The 21,978-nt window shown below is 38.9% G+C and overlaps 1 protein-coding gene across 2 annotated transcripts in view; it reads left to right on the forward strand.

Annotated features, from left to right (window-relative positions):
- The first annotated feature begins 13,230 nt into the window (after window positions 1–13,230).
- The window catches only part of LOC115253439 (transcription factor btd), a 30,026-nt gene continuing 21,278 nt past the window's right edge, over window positions 13,231–21,978 (forward strand). The window contains exons 1-2 of one of the 2 annotated variants that reach the window (XM_029868108.2): window positions 13,238–13,357; window positions 13,764–14,491. In XM_029868108.2, the coding sequence (XP_029723968.1) occupies window positions 14,417–14,491 (75 nt within the window). In that variant the 5' untranslated portion in view covers window positions 13,238–13,357; window positions 13,764–14,416. Of the gene's footprint in view, window positions 14,492–21,978 lie in introns of both variants that reach the window. The other variant, XM_029868107.2, reaches the window with a different exon arrangement.

Below are 21,978 nucleotides of genomic sequence, written 5' to 3' on the forward strand. Positions count from 1 at the left end.
TCCACAAATAATTCATTCAAAGCATCTTGCATGATTTTCTTCTGAAATATCTTCATTTGTTAAAGAATCATCCATGAACTTGAGCAGCATTTTCTCCAGGGATTCTTTCAAAAATTCCTTCTGAGATATCTTCAGAAATTTATCCAGAGATCTCTTAAATAAAACTTTCAGCGTTGTATTACGGAACTATTCCAGAATTTTTAAGAAAATGTTTTAGAAGTTTAGGGTTTTGCTTTAGAAATTGCTCAAGGGATATTTTTTTTTAAATAATCTGATTTTCTGCCAGAAAATCTACCTGAGATTCAGAAATTCCTCCAGGAACTCTTTTTAATAAAAAATTTAGATCCACTCGGTAATTTTCTGCAGGGATTGATATAGAAACTGCCCAAGGAGTTCCTTCACAACTTTTTCAAGGGATTCTTTCAGAAAATCTTCCATTGCTTTTGTTATAACTTTGAATAATTTATTCAGAAATATCTCTAGATTTTTCTCCATAGATTTTTTTTACAAATTTCCCCGAGGATTACTTAAAAAAAAACTTTCAGAGATTTTTCGATAATTCTTTCATGGACCCTTGCTGAAATTTGTCCTAAGATACATTTAAAAAACTTTCACGAGTTCCTGAAAAATCTCCCAGAGATTCTTAAAGAATTTTTTTCAAGGCTCACTTGGGATACTCCTCTTAGATTTATTTTAAATCAAGGTAGGTAATACTTAAGTTTTCTAGGGATTTCTTTAGACTTTAGAATGTCATCCAGAAATTTCTCCAAGAACTGCTTAAGAAAGTTTTGCACGTCGATCCGAACATGGTGACGTCAATTGCGTAGGTTTGCACTGGATCTTGAGGATGGTTGCGGAACAGGAACATTTGAGCGTTGCGGTCCCCGGGTTGCAGCCTTATTTGCAGAAACATCTCCCTTATATCTCCTGAAATTGCCACATGAAACAACCGGAAGACCTGGTTTCTCCCCTTAGGAGTTGTCCTAAACTCAAAAAAGCCCGGAAAGTTGCGACTTATTTGGGACGCGGCAGCAAAGGTCGGTGGAGTGTCATTCAACACACATTTGCTAAAGGGGCCAGATTTGCTCACGCCTCTACCACGCGTCCTCAGTGGCTTCCGATTGTTTCTTGTTGCAATTTCAGGAGATATAAGGGAGATGTTTCTTCTTATGGTTGTTTTGATCACCGTTCACGTTATCCTTTTCTATTATGATTGGTGTTTTTCGGCGACGATTGAAAACTCCTTCTTTATTCTTCTTTACGTTTCAACCAACTTTATTAACTATATTAACTTTAAGTGTACTGCCTTGACAAACGAACGTCCGGCGGAATCGTCTGAAGACGACCGAAAGTTAATAAAGTAGGTTGAAACGTAAAGAAGAATAAAGAAGGAGTTTTCAATCGTCACCGAAAAACACCAATCATAATAGAAAAGGGGAGATGTTTCTGCAAATAAGGCTGCAACCCGGGGACCGCAACGCTCAAATGTTCCTGTTCCGCAACCATCCTCAAGATCCAGTGCAAATCTACGCAATTGACGTCACCATGTTCGGATCGACCTGCTCTCCGTCGTCGGCACAATATGTCAAAAACGTGAATGCTGAACAACATGCTGATTACTATCAACGGGCAGCGGCCGCCATCATAGAACACCATTACGTGGACGATTACTTGGACAACTTCTGGACAGTGGAAGAGGCCGTCCAAGTCGTAAATGAAGTCAAGCTCGTTCACTCCAGAGGCGGATTCGAAATTCGCAATTTCCTCTGCAATAAGTGCGAAGTCCTGCGGCGAACTGGGGAGATCGATCCAGATTCGTCGAAACAATTTGCCCTCGTACGAGCAGAAACAGCCGAATCAGTGTTAGGAATGAATTGGCTCCCAGAAGATGATGTTTTCCTCTACACATTTGCCATGCGAAACGATTTGAAACCGATTCTCGCTGACAAGCACATCCCAACGAAGCGGGAAGTTCTCAAGGTGGTCATGAGCCTGTTCGACCCTCTGGGCTTTGTAGCGTATTTCCTTGTACACGGTAAAGTCTTGATGCAAGATATTTGGGCGTCAGGCATCGACACCCGAGTAGAGGAAAAGAGCTCAATAATAGCATATTTTGATATGGAGATCAAAAAGTGAAATGGGTTTGATTGACATAAGAGATAAAAGATCTAAAAATAAAATAAAAAATTTACTCATGGAACATCCTTATCATTCATATTTAGATTTTGTAAGATCTAACCAATAGCAGCGAGCTATTCGTATGGTCTTGAAATATCAAATTTTGATATTGTTCAGATGTTCCAGGAACATTTTTCAGATATTATTTTCAGATCTTTTATCTCTTATATCAATCAAACCTATATCATGTTTTGATCGTCAGTATTTTACCTCTACCCGGGCTGGGACGACGAAATTAGCAAAGAACTTCTACTCCGTTGGCAGCAGTGGACAAGTTACTTTCCGCAGTTGGATAGCTTACGTACACCATGTCCAATATATTCTCATACAAAATACAAATTTAGAAAATATCATTTTATTTCACATATGTGATTCATATTTTCAAAATGAATACATGTATTGAAAGGCCACATAATACTGGTTAAATAAAGCATAACGTTTAGATTAACTATATTTTCTATTTGTTTTTAAAAGCCTAGCAGTACACTTCCGTTTTCTGAAATCCGTTTTCTCCGGCACGCAACAAAAGTATCCGAAAAGTTTTTCATTCTACGGTAGCGAAATAGAGTCCATAAGGATAACTTTTGAGTTTGTATCCCAAGTTATATACCAAATGAATATACTAAGGCTAAAACAATACAGTTTTAGTGATGATATGGTAAGACATTTGCAAGTAAGCTCAACTTAGGCTGATTTTCATGAAAATAACCGTTATATCAAAGATAAACATCATAAAACGTAAATTTTGGACAAAATTGACCACACTAGGAATGTGAGAATGTTGTGAATCAACCAGATAAGATGCACCCATGCTTCTTTAACACAACAAATCTCATTGAAACAGGTAAATGCACATTTTTGTTTGATTTACGTTTTATTTTGTACAAAATAAAATGGCACCGTACTTTACCAATACAGGATCTCATATTTTTTCTCTTCTGATCATAGTAGCTAATAGCAATGGGGAGAACAGGAACCTAATTTGTTTCAACTTCAAACCATTACTCGTTAAAATACGACGAAATGCCAATGAAATGGCGTGCGTGCCAGCTGAAATGGACTTACGACACATAAGCGATCAGCAGATAGGGTTAAAGGACAGTTAGTTCCGAAACATATGCTGTATTTGGTGTATGTTAGTTGGCCTTCCAATAAATAAATTTACTTTGAAAATCTTAATTACAGATGTGAAATGAATTGATTTTGATTTTGTATGAGAACTTATTGGACACGGTGTATACCGCGATGCTACTTCCAATCCCCGTTTCCTACAAATTTTGATCGGCTAGAACTCCATGTACTGGTAGACGATTCTGCCTACGCGTGTGTCGCGTACTATCGATTGGAGACAGAAAGTGGCGCTGATCGGTGCCAAAACCAAAGTGGCCCCGTTAAAAGTATTGTCGATTCCCCGTCTGGAATTAAAGGCCGCCATTCTAGGAGTTCGCTTGTTGGAAACTGTCCAAAGCTATCACACCTACCCTATTAGCCGAAGGATTCTCTGGAGTGATTCTAGTACCGTACTAGCCTGGATACGATCTGAGCATCGACGGTACAACAAATTTGTCGCTGTGCGAATCGGCGAAATCCTCACGACGACTAACGCTCAGGGGCTCAGGAGTGGAGATGGGTCCCTTCCGGGATGAACACAGCCGACATTGCCACTAAGTGGAAAGTTGGCCCGGAGTTTTCCCATAATAGTCCGTGGTTCCGGGGTCCTGCGTTCCTAAGTCGGTCAGAGGAGCACTGGCCACATCAAACAACTATACATACGACACTTGAAGAGCTTCGAGTCAACCACGTCCATTCTTCAACATAACCGTTACTCGATGCAACACGGTTCATTCAATGGACCAAGATTCACCACACTACGGCGTACGTCATCCGATTTGTTCAAAATCTACGATGAAAATGTGAATGTTCAACATTGCAGTTACGAGTTCTGCAGCAAGAGGAGCTGAAGTATGCTGAGGAGGTGCTGTGGAAGGTAGCACAAGCGGATGCTTTACCGGAAGAAATGGCTGTCCTCTCAAACGCTCAAGAATACCCAAATGCGTGTCATAGACGCGTTCCTAAATCCAGTCCTATATATAAGAACTGGCCCTTCCTAGACGAGCGAAGAGTGCTCCAGATGCGCGGAAGAATCGGGGCCGCAGCCTTCATCCCAACCGAAACTAAGTTTTCAGCGATCCTCCCTAGGCAACACATAATCACGTTTCTTCTTACAGACTGGTACCACCGCCCATTCCGCCACGCCAACCGGGAAACAGCCGCCAACGAAATGCGCCAACGTTTCGAAATCTCCAAACTTCGAGCACTCATTCAGAAGGTCATGAAGGCCTGCATGATGTGTAAAGCCGCACCCAATTCTCCAGCAATGGCACCGCTACCTGCCGCACGGCTGCAACCTTTCGTTCGTCCATTCACGTTCGTCGGGCTGGACTATTTCGGCCCAGTATTGGTCAAGGTCGGTCGAAGCCAGGTAAAAAGATGGGTTGCTTTTTTCACCTGCCTCACAATCCGTGCTGTGCACTTGGAGGTAGTGCATAGCCTGTCAACCGAGTCGTGTGTCATGGCAGTTCGCCGCTTCATCGCGAGACGTGGTACCCCGGCGGAACCTAACCTACATACCTCTTGGGTCTCAAGATAGCCTAGTGGTTAAGGCTATGGATCGCCAATCCGGAGACGGCGGGTTCGTTTCCCGTTCCGGTCGGGAAAATTTTCTCGACTCCCTGGGCATAGTGTATCATTGTATTTGCCTCACAATATACAAATTCATGCAATGGCAGGCAAAGAAAGCCCTTCAATTAATAACTGTGGAAGTGCTCAACGAACACCAAGTTGAAGCGAGGCTGGCCAAGTCCCAGTGGGGACATAGAGCCACAAAGAAGAAGAAGAAGAACCTCTTGAATCGGCGGATAAGGAAGCTCTCACCCCGAATCATTTCCTGTTAGGAACCTCCAACGGTTATAAGATGGCCCCCTTTGGACCAGTGGACCCAGCGGTACTACGTAGTGGCTGGCGGCTTGCTCAATCAATTACACAAGAGTTTTGGGCAAGGAGTATCGTCCTGTGATCACGCGCCAAGGAAAGGGACTGTTCATAAACCACGTAGACCAAATTTTGGCCATCTCAGAACCCCCCCCCCCCTCGTAGACTTTTGTCCATACAAAAATTTGAAAATTTGTATGGAGCGTAGACTTTGACCAGACACCCCCCCCCCCCCTCCCCTAAAAGTCCAAAAATTGACCTTATTATGTAAACAAACAATTTTCTCCTCATCTCACCAAGATCCTCTACAATAGGCTAATTCGGATGACCCCCAATTGTAGAGGCGCTTGGTGAGGCCACAGACCCCCTCTTGCATCCCGCTATTTCTTGTGTTTGTTTAGGAGAGTGAGTGAGAAGAAAGAAAAAGCTAGCTACGCCAATGGTTCTGTAGAAATGTCTATTCCAAATGCTACTCCGGTCATGATTGATCCATTGATTTACAAAAAATCTGAAGAGTGCTTAGCTTCAAATCTATTTGTCAAACAAGCTGAGTTCCATTGACTTGTCGTTTTGAAGCCTGTTAATGCACACTAAAATTGCGTTATTTGGATCATGTGTTTCACAATGACAATAAACTATAGCAGAATGAAGGGCGTTTTCATCGACAGAATATTCATAAATAAATCAAAAGAACAGCCTATAAATGAAAAAAGAGAAAATTATGATAAGCGTGTTCTTAGTTGAGTGCCATATAATTTTCAATCAGTACAACAGAACGGAACGACCCATATTCAAAAGAAGAGCAAAGCTCATTGAAGCATTCCGCTATTTCATTTCAATGCCTAGTTCAGACAATGGAATTAATCAAGAAAATGGTTATAAACCAGTACCAAAAATAGTGTTATAAATATTTCGGGTAAACGGTCCAATCGGGAAATGGCTCGTTCGGGGAATCGTTTTTCGGGGAAAAAACTTTCGGGGAAACTTCATTCAGAGAACTGGTTTTCGGGGAAATGTCGTACAATCCCAAAAAGTAAGTATTTAATAAAAAATCAATTGAATTATAATATTAAATTTAGTTTTTATTTGTTTTAGGTGATAATTTGCATCGCTGGATATTCATTGGCAATGGGACATTGTCATCGGAAGAGGAAACCCGATGCTGGACTGCTATAGATTTTAGTGAGAGTGACGGCTCATATGACGCGACGACAGTATTAATATAATTAATATACAGGCACTCTTCGATATAACGTACAAAAAAGTTTTCTCTTTTATCGAATTAGAGAAAAATTTATAGTTATTTATGTAACGAGTTGCAAAAAGCTGATTTTTTAAGCACGAGTCGTACATTTATCCAACGAGGCTTGCTCGAGTTTTCACGAAAAAGTCATTTCGTTTTTTGTGCTTCGATATAACGTACACTAAATTTTTCCCTAAATTGCGCTAATTCTGGGTAACAAGGCTAATGCTGCAACAAAATATTGATTTGAGTGATTTCGTAGTTTATCTAAGGGTTATTCCCGGGAAAAATAATAATTTTCAATGTTGTACGTTATATCGAAGCAAAATGTACGTTATATCGAATTCGATATATCGAGGGTACGCTATATCGAGGGTGCGCTATATCGACGGTACGTTATATCGGAGATTACCTGCCCCGTTTTTTGTTCACCACTTGACTGCGCACTGAGTCTTCATAAGTGCGAAAACGTAAATAAAACTGCGCTGAATAAGAGCTCTGAGGACACCAAGTTGATTGGATGCAATCGCACACTTTTATTTGCGTTTTCGCACTCGTGAAAACTAGTGCGATAGTCCAGTGGTGAACTAAATGTGCTATACAGTGGGATTCCGTTTTTAGCATGCTCGATTTTTGGCATGTTCCGTTTTTGGCACCCCCCGAATTTGGCAACAAAGGATTCCGTTTTTGGCAACATTTTTAAATCTTATACAAATATAGCAAATATCGATAAATAATTCTTCTAATAGACAAATTGTATTATATTAATAAGAAATAATAACGCTTTTATGTTATTCCGGCATTCGATCAAAGGAACCAGCCCATTTATATTTGCCACACATATCCTAAATTCGTGATGTATGGGTCCACATATCATTTTATATTATGTCCAATTGTTTATTGTGTGCAGGGTGCACAAAACCGAGTAGATCTTTCTTCTTTGGCATAACGTCTTAACTAGGACAAAGCCTGCTTTGTTCTATGATCACTTCCACAGATATTAATGTGTATATCGTGCGACAGACACGAAGATACTCTATGCCAATGAAAGTTAAGGTAATTTCCTTTACAAAATGTTTCTGGACCGACCGGGAATTGAACCCGTCACCCTCAGCATGGCCATAGGCCATGGGGAATATCCACGGCTTTTAAACTGTGGTCTCGATGTTCAAACTATGTTTTTGAAATTCACTACTTCACACATTTGTAGTCACTTATTTGTCCACTAGGACTAGAACGTGAGCTGTTTGATGATATTTTTTCTTACACTAATAGCTTCGATACTTTCTACTTTTGACGACGGTAGAACAATGAGCACGCGGTATTTTTGTTCATATTGTTGTCAATATTGGTTGTCAGTCCAGTAGACAGTGATGTGGTCCAGGGGCGTTATCGAAATATCCTTTCGTTAGAGCAGTTGCTTAGAGTTGCTTAGAGACGATAGATTGAATAATTTTGGCTTGTTTAAAAGTTGTTGGTGGCAGGGCTGGGAATTGAATCCCTGGCCATTTACTTACAACGCGAAAGTGTTGTCCTTGAGAGCACAGGGGTACTTTTGCTTTAGAGAATTTGGCGGAAAATTGCTTTGAGAGAATCTATATATACCAAAATGCAGCGGCATACGTGGGACCGCGCATAACTTGCGAACGGATGGTCCGATTTGGGTTGTCTAAGTTTTGTTCTATTAGTTTTCACCCAAGGAAGGTTTAGGAGGCAAAAAACATGGGGAAATTGAGAGTTTTTGAAAATCGGGTTTTCATACTTTTTGAACGAGGACTTGGACTTGGCTAAGGACTTGAAACGTCAAAAAACGCAGTAGGCAAAACAAAGTTTGCCGGGGACAGCTACACAGAAAAAAAAATCATGTAAAATTCAGCGAAAAATCATGCACATAAAGGGAATGCTAGAGTTAGTGCATATTTACATGAAATATCATGTAAAATTACGTTACGTTCGTGTAAATTTCCGTTGATAGTCGCGTAACCGGTTGGTGTCCATGATGGTTTACGCGATGGTTGACGGAAATTTACATGATGGTGATGTAGTTTTACATGATATCTCATGTAAAAGTGCACTAACTCTAGCATTCCTTTTATGTGCATGATTTCTCGCTGAATTTTAATTACATATTTTTTTCTGTGTAGTCATTTCATAATCTTTAAGGGTACACAGATCGAAAAAAGAGTGTAAAATTATGTGACATATGATGCACATGATTGGAGCGTGGGATATCACACAAGTTTACATGACATATCATGTAAAAGTAATAGAATATCATGTAAACTTCCATTATATGCCATGTAAATCAGCATGACTCTGAGTATTTAGATGACATATAACACAAATTTACATGATATATCATGTAAGCCATTATAACAATAAGTTTACATGACTAAAATGAAGTTTACATGACGTGTAAATCTTATTATTTTTATCTGAGTACGACCTCACTATTTTTCAAATAGTGATAAATTTTAGCTTATTGTTTGGCTCTGTTAATATCTCCGGACATCTAGAAATATATAAAAAAAAAACTTATTTATTCCTCACAGAATTCATCAAGGAAATGTTCAAATAAGTTCAAGTTGTAAAAAATTTACAAGTTTTACCAGGATGTCCAAGTGGATCATAGGCATACCTAAAAACAGAAGTAGCTGAACAACAGTTTCTTTAGTTGAAGTTTTTAGCCCTAGGCTAGATCATCTCGGGACCCACGATTTGCTTCCCTTTCTCAAAGAAGAACTTACATTTCGATCCCAGGATTCGATCTCAAGTCCTCAGCGTGATAGTCAAGTGTTCTAACCATCACACTAGGTCCGCTCCACTTTTAGCTGAAGTTAGGTTAAACTTCCGTAACTCGCGCGGTTGGCCACCACCTTCAGCACCACGGTAATGCTAATAACAAAAAGCGAGATTATTTCAACAACACGCAAAAAAATGCGTTCCGATATACGTGAACTCCCAATCACGGCAACGGGAACAAACGGGAACTATGAATAGCAACGATAACAACATTAAGAAATGTACACCGTGAACTAGATTTCACGTTTTCTAGAACGCCGATATTGACAGCTGGAACTAGTTCCAGTTCACGGTGTATATTTGCTTGTTCTCATATTTGCGTTTGTTTGTTCACGTTTATCAGAACGGTTTTCTGAGCGTGAAGTTGTACAAAATACAGCAGTGCGGCGTTGTGCATTGATGAGGTTCCAATGTACTATTCGTTACACGATCACTCGAGGGTTAAGGTGTCTTGCTGCATCACTAAGTTTTCAAACGAATCATTGACTTTTTGCTTTTCAATGATTGTTTGCCTCGCGTTTTTGAAGTGATAAAAAACTGTCAATTCTGCAGCAACGCAGCAGAAAAAGTATCATCGCAATCACTGCGAGTGAGCATATAGGATGATACTTTTTCATGCAAATATTCGCTTTGGTGGCAGAGAATTATCACTTTAATTTATAATATTAACTGTAATACTGATAATAAACTTTAAATTTACTCAAACTACTGTTTTATACAAAAACCATTTCAAAAATAATAAATTTATTAAAATGAGTAACTATCACACATTTTCAGAGCAAGCGAAGCATTCGCATTTATGTATAAGAGTTACTCATTCTTCCGGAATGGCGACGAAACGCTTCAATGTGTGAAGCTTACACATGCTGCTTTGACTCTCAAGCACTTGCTCAAAAATGAGTAAGGCCCCACTTGCTCACTTTTGGTGTGCCATCCCGGATAAAAAAATACCATTCATTACATGGTAAATATTATTAAAATATGACTGGTTTTATTTTTCACAATACAACACATAGTAGATATATTGTTACTTTTTACAATAGAAATCAAGCCCATATAGTTCGTACAATAAGTGAACATTTGCTTTATTAGTGACTAATTGATTCGATTGTTTTTCAATAGTTCTATAATAATTTAATTATTTTTTTATTCTTTATTATTGTGTTTTTTAACTTAATGTTAGTTCAACACACAATAATATAATAATTTAAAGTTACTATCAGTAAAAATTAATTTAAGTTGTTTTTATATAGTTGCAAAAGTGCCTGCAAAGGTCTCATAGACTTTTTATTAAAAAAAAAAAAAAAAAAAGACTAGAGACGAACCAGCCAAGGGCTGAAAGTCTCTCTAATAAAGACAAATCAATCAATCAATAAAAAAAGAGTTTATTTCTCAATTACACTTAAAAACAATTCGTAACAAATAAAATTTATAAAAATAAAATATTATTGTTGCTTGGATCATGTTTGTATAATCAAATACAACATCACTTGACATATTTTTTTAAGGTTTTCGTTTTAAATTTGAGTACAGTAGATGTTTCGGTTATCGAATGTTATTCGCTAAAACTTCAACGACTGACAGACGTCAAGCCGTGTTGGCAGAGGAAGCTCTCAATGAATAACTGAGGAAGTACTTATAGAAAACTAGCTGAAAAGCAGGTTTTAGCCAAGTGAAGATGTTACGACAAGAAAAAAATGAACAATGACTTTTCTAATGTTTTCCAATAAATTAAAGGAATCTAGTAAATAGAAAAGTACCATTGATAACAATACAAATACAATTAGTTTAATGGGGTCAATTGAACCGATGTTAAAATAAACATGCAATAATATTTGTTGTTATGTAAACAGATTTCGTCTTAGAAAAACCAAAGAGTTCATATTTCTCGGTAACATTTTTCTCCAGCATTTACAGATACTAATGGCCACATGAATTGTGAACGATTTATGGTATGGATCATACGACCTGAGGTCTGACTTGTGATATTTGGCAGTTATTTGGAAAGATTGAAGATAGATCTTATCAACAGCTGCCAAGCAATACATACCAGACAGACATCATAGTGTTTGATTCTTATCATAAAATGTGCATATCATTCTGGCGGCCGTTAGTGCTCGTAAATGCTGGATATAAATGTTAGCGAAAAATATAAATTCTATAGATTTCCAAAAGCGAAAACTGCTTACAAATAATAACAAATATTATTGTATTTTTATTGAAACAACGATTCATTTGACGCCATTCAATTAATTGTATTTGTATTGTAAGAACAATGAAAACACATTAAGATATATTGTTTTCTTTTGAAAATTGCCCTAAAAATGTCTCATAAAACACAATACATTCTATCGTTTTTCGCGAAAGAGTGTATGAAAATTTTCTCAAAATTTTATGCTTAAGATACATAACGACCACCATTTTTTATTGTAAAAGTGCCACTTACCATTCGCTGAATGGTATAGAACAATAGGGGTGATGGTGAGTGTGCCGTGTAAATTACAATACGTTTAATGGTGAATATTTTTCAAAAACATGGTATTGTAATAATAAAATTTATCGTATTTTTATGATATTTTTTATCAGGGATGGGATGAATACAAATTTGATCTTGCTCATTATTGAGTGGACCGACTTCTGCGTGATTCAACTGTGATGAAATTAATGGACTACCAGCTTGGCGCGCGGCCACAGTTGATCAGCAGGAGTAAATCCATTTTATTTTGTATGGCGAAAAGCATCTAAACTCGAATTTCTCGAAATGACAAGCTTTTACCAAAAAAATATTTGGTAGGCACCAAACCGGTCATCATTGTGCACAACCGCTACCAAATATGGTTTCGAATAATGTGTTACACTTCGAGAAATACGCCTTTAGATGCTATTCGCCATACAATATTTTTGCGATTTACTTTTAGCGATTTTTCGCGCATAGAAGCTAGCGCCACATTGGTCAATGCGGAGAGTAGGAAAACAGACAAAGCATTTAATTCATTGATGAATCATGTGCATTTTTTGTTCTAGAAAATCGACATTCTACGCCTTGCTATCGCTTTCATAAGCATAGTATGTAACCAAGTATCCCAACTCCCAAGCAACCCAATCAATGATATCATTCTTCAAATTTAGTGGATAATTATCATAACAACCCACCACCAGTACTTTAATCCAAACTTCAGAACTAGGTCACACGAGCCCACTTTAACACCGCCGAAAGCATTATCCCTCCATTCGACAAGTGCCAAATGCTTCCACACCACATGCCAAACTATCATCATCTTCGTTTTCATAATCATCATCATCAACGTGCCTTCACCCGTACGTTGTACTAGTCGTCGCCAACGTCATTTTGACCGTCATCACGCCACCATCATTCATCATCGTCGTCGTCGTTCCGTGCATGTGCCATGCACCATCAAACAAACAATAATAGTCGGTGCAAATGAGCTCTACAATACCCCGTCCGCCACAGGCCACCACAAAGCCCACTGACTGCCATCGCGCAAAGGAGCGAGCGAAATAGAGCGAGTGTCTATCGGCGCGCTCATTCCGAGACTGTATGCGTGTGCGTGTGGTTAATAAACTGTTTGGGTGTCGGCCACGCCCGCTTAAATATAGCCTATCGCGATTGGACCCTGCTATTAATGCACGCACACAGCCCTGGTAGCGCGGCGGTATTCGGGGGTACTTTTGTAGACTGAGAGGATCCTTTCGTTACACACGGGATGGCTGCAAGAGTGCGCGGGCCGCCGGGCTGAGATTGGTCGGTGTGAGTGTGCTCTAGCTGCATAGGTACTCTGGTGAGTGAAAAAGTACCGAATCATCGTCACCTTCTTCTTCTGGTCCTCCCGGCTCGTCTCTCGTGGTCCACGATGGGATTTGTACCTACCGTCGTCGTTTGCGGGAACGAGAGATGCGAAGGTCATCTGGTAGGAGGGAACGGGATGGCACCAGCGCTGCAAGCGGGATTGTAGTGTTTTTTTAGGAAAATAAAATAAAATCAAAAATTGATCTCAGTTGAAATTTGTCTGCCGGATGAGAAGGGAAAAACGTACAATCTGTAACCTATAATTATAAGTTTTTTCTTCGCTTCGCGTTCAGTTGGGCTTTCGAAGGCATATCGGCGGCAGGCGAACTGTGTTGGTACGTTATATGATACGAACGAGGTGCTTCGGCAAGAGACTGGAAGTAGTACTATCGCGCGGTGAAGAAGAGAGCGTTCGTCGGGAAGGCATTCGCGAGTGTTTTTGTGTGTGTGGATGTATGTGACGCACGTTCGGGTGCGCTTCGGCTTGCAGCAGCAAAACTTGGACACAGCAGTACTGTAGAGCGAGAGTGTGCGAATCGATTTTCGGGGGCCTTCGCGCGCCGCGTATCCTCACCTTGCTCTCGCTCTCGCCCTCTCCACTGCGCTCGGGCCTACCCCGCCGCGCGTCTGCCTTGTTTCTCCACACCTTGCCCGGTCACGGAGCTCGGGACCTAATGAACGCCAGTGAGAAGAGGACTTAATAATAGTGTTTAGAGTTTAATTTCTGCTTCTCTCATCAAGAGCATCTCGGCAGCCGTAGCGGGCAGCAGCAGCTACAACAACTCTCGGATGCTGGACTAACCGCGACCGACCGTCCAATTTTGGTGGGTCCCTGCGAAGAAAAATTGAACACCGCGCGCGCCAATCCGCGGACCAACGAGAATACGACGGCGCTCGGGCGGACAGACGGACGGAGTCGATTATCCGGCCCCGGGTAGAATTACATAGTGTTAATCCCTCGTTCGAACGGATTTTGGCGTGTTTTACGTGTACTTCGAAGAAGTGGCCCTTTGTTTTACGCCCTCTGCTCTGCTTCGACGTCCGCCAGCTAAGTGTAGTGTGTGCATTTTGACCAACGTGCGAACCCATTCTGACCCACTGTGTCTACTATCCGCAAATCGGCCGATTTAAGTGTGCGGAAAATGTGCTGCGTTAAAACGTCCGTAATTAGTGAGATTAAATGAGCAAGCGTGTGTGGATTAAAGTGATACACAAGAATAGTGTGTAGAAGTACCAACAGCCGGGTACGAAGTGTTATGAAGTGAGATGAACAACAAGTGACCTCTTTGCCCCCTTTCTGGAAGAAAGCAGAAGTCCTTATAGAACTTACGGGATACCGCCGGTAGCAGAACGTGCCCCATCGACGGAAGGGGAACCCCGTGTGAGCCCTCAAGATGATGGCCTCACCGAGTTTCATGACCCAGTATCATAATCATCATCAGTGGAACAATAGCAGCCATCAGACACAGGTTAGTCCCGGGACCAAACGGTCACAATTTTTCTGGAAGGCGGCAAAATCCTATCAGCCGGAGGATTACGGGACAACCAAAACGTATCGGGGAGGTACCTGGAGGCAGGGATGTGTGTACCTCCCGGGTACGGGTGTCTGTTTTACGTGACACCTGAAACGGCGGCAGCCTGAGCGGTACCTCCACTCTAGAAGTCTTTTGTCATTTATGAATGGGAGCGACCGTTAGTAATTTGTGGGTAGAACAACCTTGAGCTAATGGTTAAGCCTTTCCATTAGTGTGAGGGTTTGGCAGGGAACGTTACGACGTATGCTAAATATTTGAAGCCGAGGTATATTGATTGCATTATTAGACAAACACATGTGCGAAATCATGGGTAGGACAAATGGACTTGCCTGTCATAGATTCAGTTACATTGCTTTGAATAAAAGGAATCATGAGCTTTATGATTTGAAGCATGATATCATTTTTTGCTTAAAATAACTGGTGTGATTGTACCTACTCCTTGAAACATTTTGCTACACCATTTCGTTTTGGAGCAGCTAGGCACGTTTTGGATACATGCAGGCGCAGTAGGTTGTCTCAAATAATAACACTTTTCCATCGGCTTCAACTTACTGCATATGCAATGCAGTGTAAATGTCCAGCGCGATCTATGCTTCGAAAAAAAAAATCCATGAAATGAAACAATATGCCTTTTTTTCATACAATCCATGCGCTACGATTCGATACGAAATTCCAGAATATTTCGTGAGATTGTTACGAAACTATAACTCATACAATCTTTTTTTTTTTGGAACGAAGCGAAATTATCGATTATTTTACGCTAAATTTAGTACCTAAATAAAAACTTTTTCCAAAAAAGTTTTTTGTGCTATTTGGTTCTGTGAGTTTGCATTTTTGTTGCAATTATTTGTTGTTTTTTTTGTAAAACTTGACAGGCACCGACATTTGTAAATCGAGCCGTGCTCAAGACCCTCAAGGAATTTAAATGCTTAATTGTTACATATGCTTTCTTGTAACATATCTTACAAACTGTCGTATAGTGAAAATATACATGTTACATATAATATTTTTTAAACTAGTTTTTCAAAGTAACATTTCTATTAACTTTTCGATAGTATTGAGCCACTGTTTTTTTTTTCTTATTTTTTTATCTGTATTAACGAGATTTGTAGCCCTACGCGAGTTCATCTCGGGACCCATGCTTTACTTCCCTTCCGAAGGAAGAATTCACTTTTGCGAGTTTGTCGGGAGTGGGGTTCGATACCAGGTCCTCGGCGTGATAGTCAAGTATTCTAACCATCATTCCAGGTTCGGCTCCATTGAACCACTGCACTATGGGGCGGCTCCATACAAACAGGTGGCCAAAAATATTTTCACGTCAATTTTATAATGTCTTGCTCCTATTCGTAGGGTTTATGCCTGAAAAATATGAAAAACATGTTGAACAGGTTGTTTCAACACGACAGTTTCAAACAGCATGAAATAACAAGGGCATTGCATACTTTCATGCGTTTAAGGATTTCTGTTCCTATACACAAAATGGATTCCAATTCGTAAAAACACGCTTCGCTAAGAGATCCAAGATCAGACTTAGACTGCACTGTGATTGATATACCGAGAAAAGCGGCCATGAAGACCAAATGTTTCCTCAGACGCATTTAACGGCCAATAGGGTGATTTTATATAGCAATATCTCAAACATCGGCGACAACTTGATTGGAATTTCAGAATAGCAGCTAGTAGCAGCCAAATTTGATTACAATGTCTCCCAGGGATCCTAAACAACGACATAGAAGTAGTCCCGAAGCGAAACTCAGCGAAACTTTTTTTGTATGAAACAGCTTGTATGGGAAAAAATTGATTTTTTTAAATGTGGCATGTAATAGTTTTAGAATCAACATTTCTACGTCTGATACGTCATTCGAAAGGTTTATTAGCAAGCTTTTAGAAATTACTTTTACAGTTTAACATTTCTCATTTAAGCCGAAGATATGCTTAAATGAAGTTGAACATTTCATTAATTTTACCAAAAATTGGCAATGGTCTCATTCTGCTGCCAATATCTCGATAAGTATAGGGATTAGCAAACTAATATTCTAGGGTTTACTGGTCCAAGTGGTCTTCTTTCAACTACCGAACCTGAATCTCAAATTGAATAAAGTCAATTGCATGCACTGTTATAATTAGTACAAAACGTTAAGAAAAGCTCGCTACACAGCATCAGCGTGGTGCTGGCAGTAGATGGAGACCGTGCGACAATCGGAGGGTTAATGTAGTCCATCTTAAACGCTTACAACCAATTAAAATTGCTCATTGGTTATCAGAAACCTAAAGCATTCATTGGTATGGAAGATTCCACCAGATGTGTAGGTACCAATCAAGCGCTGTCAAGTGGAAAAATTGCTGAAATAAAAACTCTTAGAAAAGTGTTGGACCAAATTCAGTGAAGCATTTTTAATAATTCCTCTAAAATGCTTTAAAATTGTGGTTAAATCCCGAAACGTTCAATAGTTTAAGAACATGCTCATAATATTATATTTTGTTTTCTTTATATATTTCATCTTTATGTATGTTTATTAGGCCTGTTCATTTTTAAATATATTTCTTTGTGATTCTCAAGCACACCCCTTTATTTTAATAGGCATCCAGATTGAAGTCAAAGACTTCAATAAAGTCAATAAAATTTGATAAAATGTATGTAATAATCACATTTATAATTTGAAATTCCTTAAAAAGTTGTTTTTTTTTGTTATAGAATTCGGTCCAGAACACCATAATAAATGCTCTTAGTAAAATATTCCAAAAAGGCATTATATTATTTAGAGTCTTATGGTTATTTTCTTCTTTGACTCAAAAATTGTAGGAATTGAGCAAAAACTATAAAAATTATTGAAATTCGGGAAAATTCAACGGGTTCCGAAATCTATCTTTACGGAGGAAATCATGCTGAAACCAGTGGCTTCATTTTGAATGCAAATCAAAATAAGGGGGTAGACTTGCGAATCACAGATTTTTTTTTTGAAAAAGTGGACAGGCCTATTTTTTTATATAACTATGAACTTTTACTGAAATCCAGAATTTTGAGAATATTTTTAGAAAGATTTTCATATTTTTTTTCAGAAATTCGCCAGATATTCCTTTGCAAGGCAAAATGGAAAATAAACCTGGTATTATTTTGAAAAATCCGTCCGTTAGAAAATACCTTTATAAACATTCTGATAGCAATTTTGTCAAACATCCCCCCTGGACTTCAATAAGGAATTCTTTTATGAATGCGAAACTATCTTTTTCTAAATCGGCTACCATGTTGGCTACATATTTTACAGAAAATCATACCTGCAGGTTCCCAGGGGACGTTTTCATTGACTTCCCAAGAAATTTTACAAAAAAACAAAAATTTCACCATAATATCTCCAGGAAGTTTTCCGGAAATTATTCCAAGTATCCTTGATCTCCGGAAATATTCCTTCCGATATTGCTGAAATATATTTTTTTACCTTAAATAAATTATTTGCCGAACTGAGCAGAAAATTTCAAAGCTGCTGTAAGAAATTCCGTTCAAAAGTTTGACAAAATTGACATGAGGAATCACAATATTGTCAAGGAAGTCCATATTGTATCGTCACTATTTAATATTTTTGACGACTTATAACTAATTAGACTGAGATACATGCTGAGATATCCTGATCAACATTAAAATTACAAAACCAGATAACATGGACATAAATCAAAACAAAAAAGGGTAATATTCACGGTTGACTTCGGAAATATTTAGTCTGAGATTTCCAGACATCATCCAAGTGTAATGATTCACCTGACAATTTCAGGTTTTCAACGTTTTTCCAGTGCTAGACATCCTATTCTGAGTATATGTTTTCGAAATATATTAGAATTTTCGTGGAACCTTGTTTTATTTCTCCAAAATCTATTTTTGAAAGCGAAGTTTTCTCATACGACAAAATTAAAGAAGAAGAAGTAGACATCCTCTTCTAGCTTCGAAATTTGGTTCAATATCATAATAAACTAACAAAGGGATTTTGATCCTGGAAAAAATCCATGCTAAAATCCATGAATACGTTATGTGATTTAACTGTTGGAAGGCTTCCGGCCCCACGTTTTTTTTTTTTAAATTTGTTGTTATGCCCGCAAATACAGTTTGGTTGGTGATCACTGAGAATAAGAATTGCTAGTAGAAACCCCTAGTTTAACTTCATATATAGAAAATTCAAATGAAAAAATGATAATGAAATCCTGCAATTATTTGCAGTAAAATTCAGTAAGAAACTCTTGTGGAAATCAGAAAAAAATCCTTTGAAAAATTTCTTACGTATTCTCATGAAATTTTTCAATTTTTCAGTTAGTCCACATTTTTCACAGCTAAATGTGGTTCCATTTATTCAAGACATTCCAGCAAAAGTTCTAGAAGAAAGATCTGGATTTAAGATTTTATATCGTTACAGATATAACTTTATATTGAATTTTTTTTCGTCACACCTGATATCGCTACACATACCTGGCAATTTTTGGTCAAATATTTTGATGCGTTGCAAGTGTCACTTTTTACTAATATTTTAGTAATAACGTTTACTGAGAAAACTATTTTTTTTTACGAATTCAACTTGAGCCAGAAAGCAGAAGCACAGCTAAAAGTCTTTCAGAAAATTCGGTAAATATTATATGACCTGCGCTAAATACCCTTCAACCCATGTTTCCAAAATCTTAGAATACTTAAGGTGAATAGAATATATAACGAAGCCACACTTCGAATTTTCAAAAGCACAAATCTAAAGAATCGAGGGTTGGTTTGCGCTGAAAATTTGATCGATTAGTCACCACCAGCGGGTCACCAATCGATCAACTTTTCAGCGGGATCCGTCTTTTGGTTCCTCACATTTGTGCTCTTGAAAATTTACAGTGTGGCTTCGTTATATATTCACCTTAAGACATTTGGAAAAAGGTTTTTTTTATCATTCTTTTTTTTATTTACGAAAACTCCCTAAAATTTCGTCAAAGTACTCCTTGTAGAGTCAGTAAACTTGAATCCTTAATCTCCTTAGTCCTTAGCTCTATGAACAAAAAAAACCTGTATATAGGGTCACGGTGTGATTAGTAAACCTATGCTTCGAATTTATTCTAATTCGCTCGTGCCAAAAAATCACGAAAATTCCCTAACGTAATAAATGGTCGGTGGACGTGTAGTTAAATTCCACGGGATTCCGGGGCATTTCGTTTCGAGATGTTTCGCTTAGCTCCTCCATATTGTGCTAAAATGGTTCAAATGTGGCAAATCAGGAAAGGTTTTAAAACATACCTTACAAGAAATTGTCTTCGTAAGACAATATTCTCGCTGTGAAGTCAACCTTTGAGAATTTATGTACGATTTCTGAAATCTATTCTTCTAGAGCTGTTTTCAAGGTTCCTAGCCGGCAGAAATTTTTACTGAGATTTAACCCTCTAATGGATACCTGGGGTCCATTGGACCCCAGACCCACTTTGAAGTGGTCGCAAAAAAGTTTGGTTTGATATATCGGCCCCATTTTTACAGTACCTTGAAACTACACCGCGATGAGTTATTTGTGCAAAAATACCGATAGTTTCATGGCGTACTGTGGATTATTTTGGATACCAAAGTTGAACCGGGCGATTTTGTACCCCTGGGGTCCATTGGACCCCACGGTACGAATGATTGTATTTTTTGATCGCGACTTGCTAGAATAATGCTGTCTTCGACAAAATTGTTCAATAGACCAAGGGCAACCTTATGATAAATAAATTGAATCGAATTATCTCAGTAGATGGCGCTAGTGTGTATTAAAATTACAGATGAAAAGTTATATTTAGTTCGAATATTTTTATATTCTGATTGTATAAAATATTCGTGTCTTCGGCAAAAATGTTTAATACATCAAGGACTATTGGTATTGACAGTTTATCTGCAAGCTGGCGCTAATAAATACATGTCCGCCCAGCATCCTAGATACCCCGATCGACAAATGTCCTTAAAAAAGGAAACTTCTTTTGAGGTGAATGTATTGATACAATATAGGGTAAAAGCCCCCTTCTTCGGCCTAGTACCTATATTCATCTCATTTTGTCTCAAGGACTAGAGATGTGCGCCGTCGAGATTTATTACTTCACGCCGCCGGATGTTTTGATTTTCTAGCACGCCGCCAGCTTAAAACTCATCACGCCGCCGAACTTAGAATTTCCCCAATAATCTTCAGAAAATAATCGATTTAAGTTTAAACGCTCCCAAAATGAATGCATGTCATTCATTGCCGAATAAACAAAATATTTCGTTCAATGATCCTGTTGAGATTTTAGTTACTTTTTAGTCACTTATATATCATCATATAAAAATCCTAGCAAATATCATATTCTTCACACAAGGTGTATAAAGCATGCAATGGCAGCATGCATGCTTTTCCCCACGTGACGTCATAACGACGTTCGTTTATAATTTAGGGGGTTAGAAGTAAAGAGGTGTAAGTGACAAAAACCCACTTTCGAGTAAATGAGGTTTAAAATTTTTCGTCAATTTTTCATTACATACATACAAAATGTGAGGAATTTCAAAATCAACACAATTTTCTCCGATGTAATGAAATCTGAAGAATTCAGGTTCTAATAATTCAATTCATGCCATAACTTAAGAATTATTTAGGCAGCATCCATTTATTACGTAACGCTAAAATTTATATTTTTGCGACCCCCCCTCCCCCTCCGTAACGCTTTTTTGTATGGAAATCCAAAAATTTTTGTATGGGCCGTAACGCTTGGCCATACTACCCCCCTCCCCCAAGAGCGTTACGTAATTTGCGGACTGCGCCTTATGGATTTTTTTATTTATTATGGAACGTTTAATTGTCTGCCGCACTATATACGAGTGCGCAATTACAAGTTACTACACTAAAACCTCAATTTATGCACATGGCTGGGGGTGCATAAATTAAAAAAGGCATAAAATGAGGGAAATTTGTGCATAAAAAAAAACGCTTCCGTAACGCCTCTGAATCCCGCCGAAAATGCTCTGAAACTTCCTGAAATGGCTCCAAAATTCCCCTTAAACCGCCTCGTACCCCATGTAACGCACCTGCGACGCTCCGAAACCCCCGAAAACGCCTCCATAAGGCCTCTGAATCCCGCCAAAAATGCTCTGAAACTTCCTGAAATGCCTCCAAAATCCCCTCGGACCCAATGTAACGCATCTGAACCCCCACTTGCACCCATTTAACGCACGTGAGATCCTCGGAAACCCCCGAAAACGTACCAGTAACGCCTCCAAACCCCGTCGAAAATCCTCTGAAACTCACTGCAATGCTTTCGAAAACCCCCTCAGACCCCCGAAAACCCCCTGGAGATCTCCTGGTACCTCGCGGAAACCCCTGGGAACCCCCTGAAACTCCCCTGTGACTTCCATTTGCTCACCCTTATAAACACCCTTTAGCCGCCGTTGCAATAGTTACCGTCATTATTAAATA

Source organism: Aedes albopictus, chromosome 1, assembly GCF_035046485.1.
Source record: "Aedes albopictus strain Foshan chromosome 1, AalbF5, whole genome shotgun sequence".
NCBI lineage: Eukaryota > Metazoa > Arthropoda > Insecta > Diptera > Culicidae > Aedes > Aedes albopictus.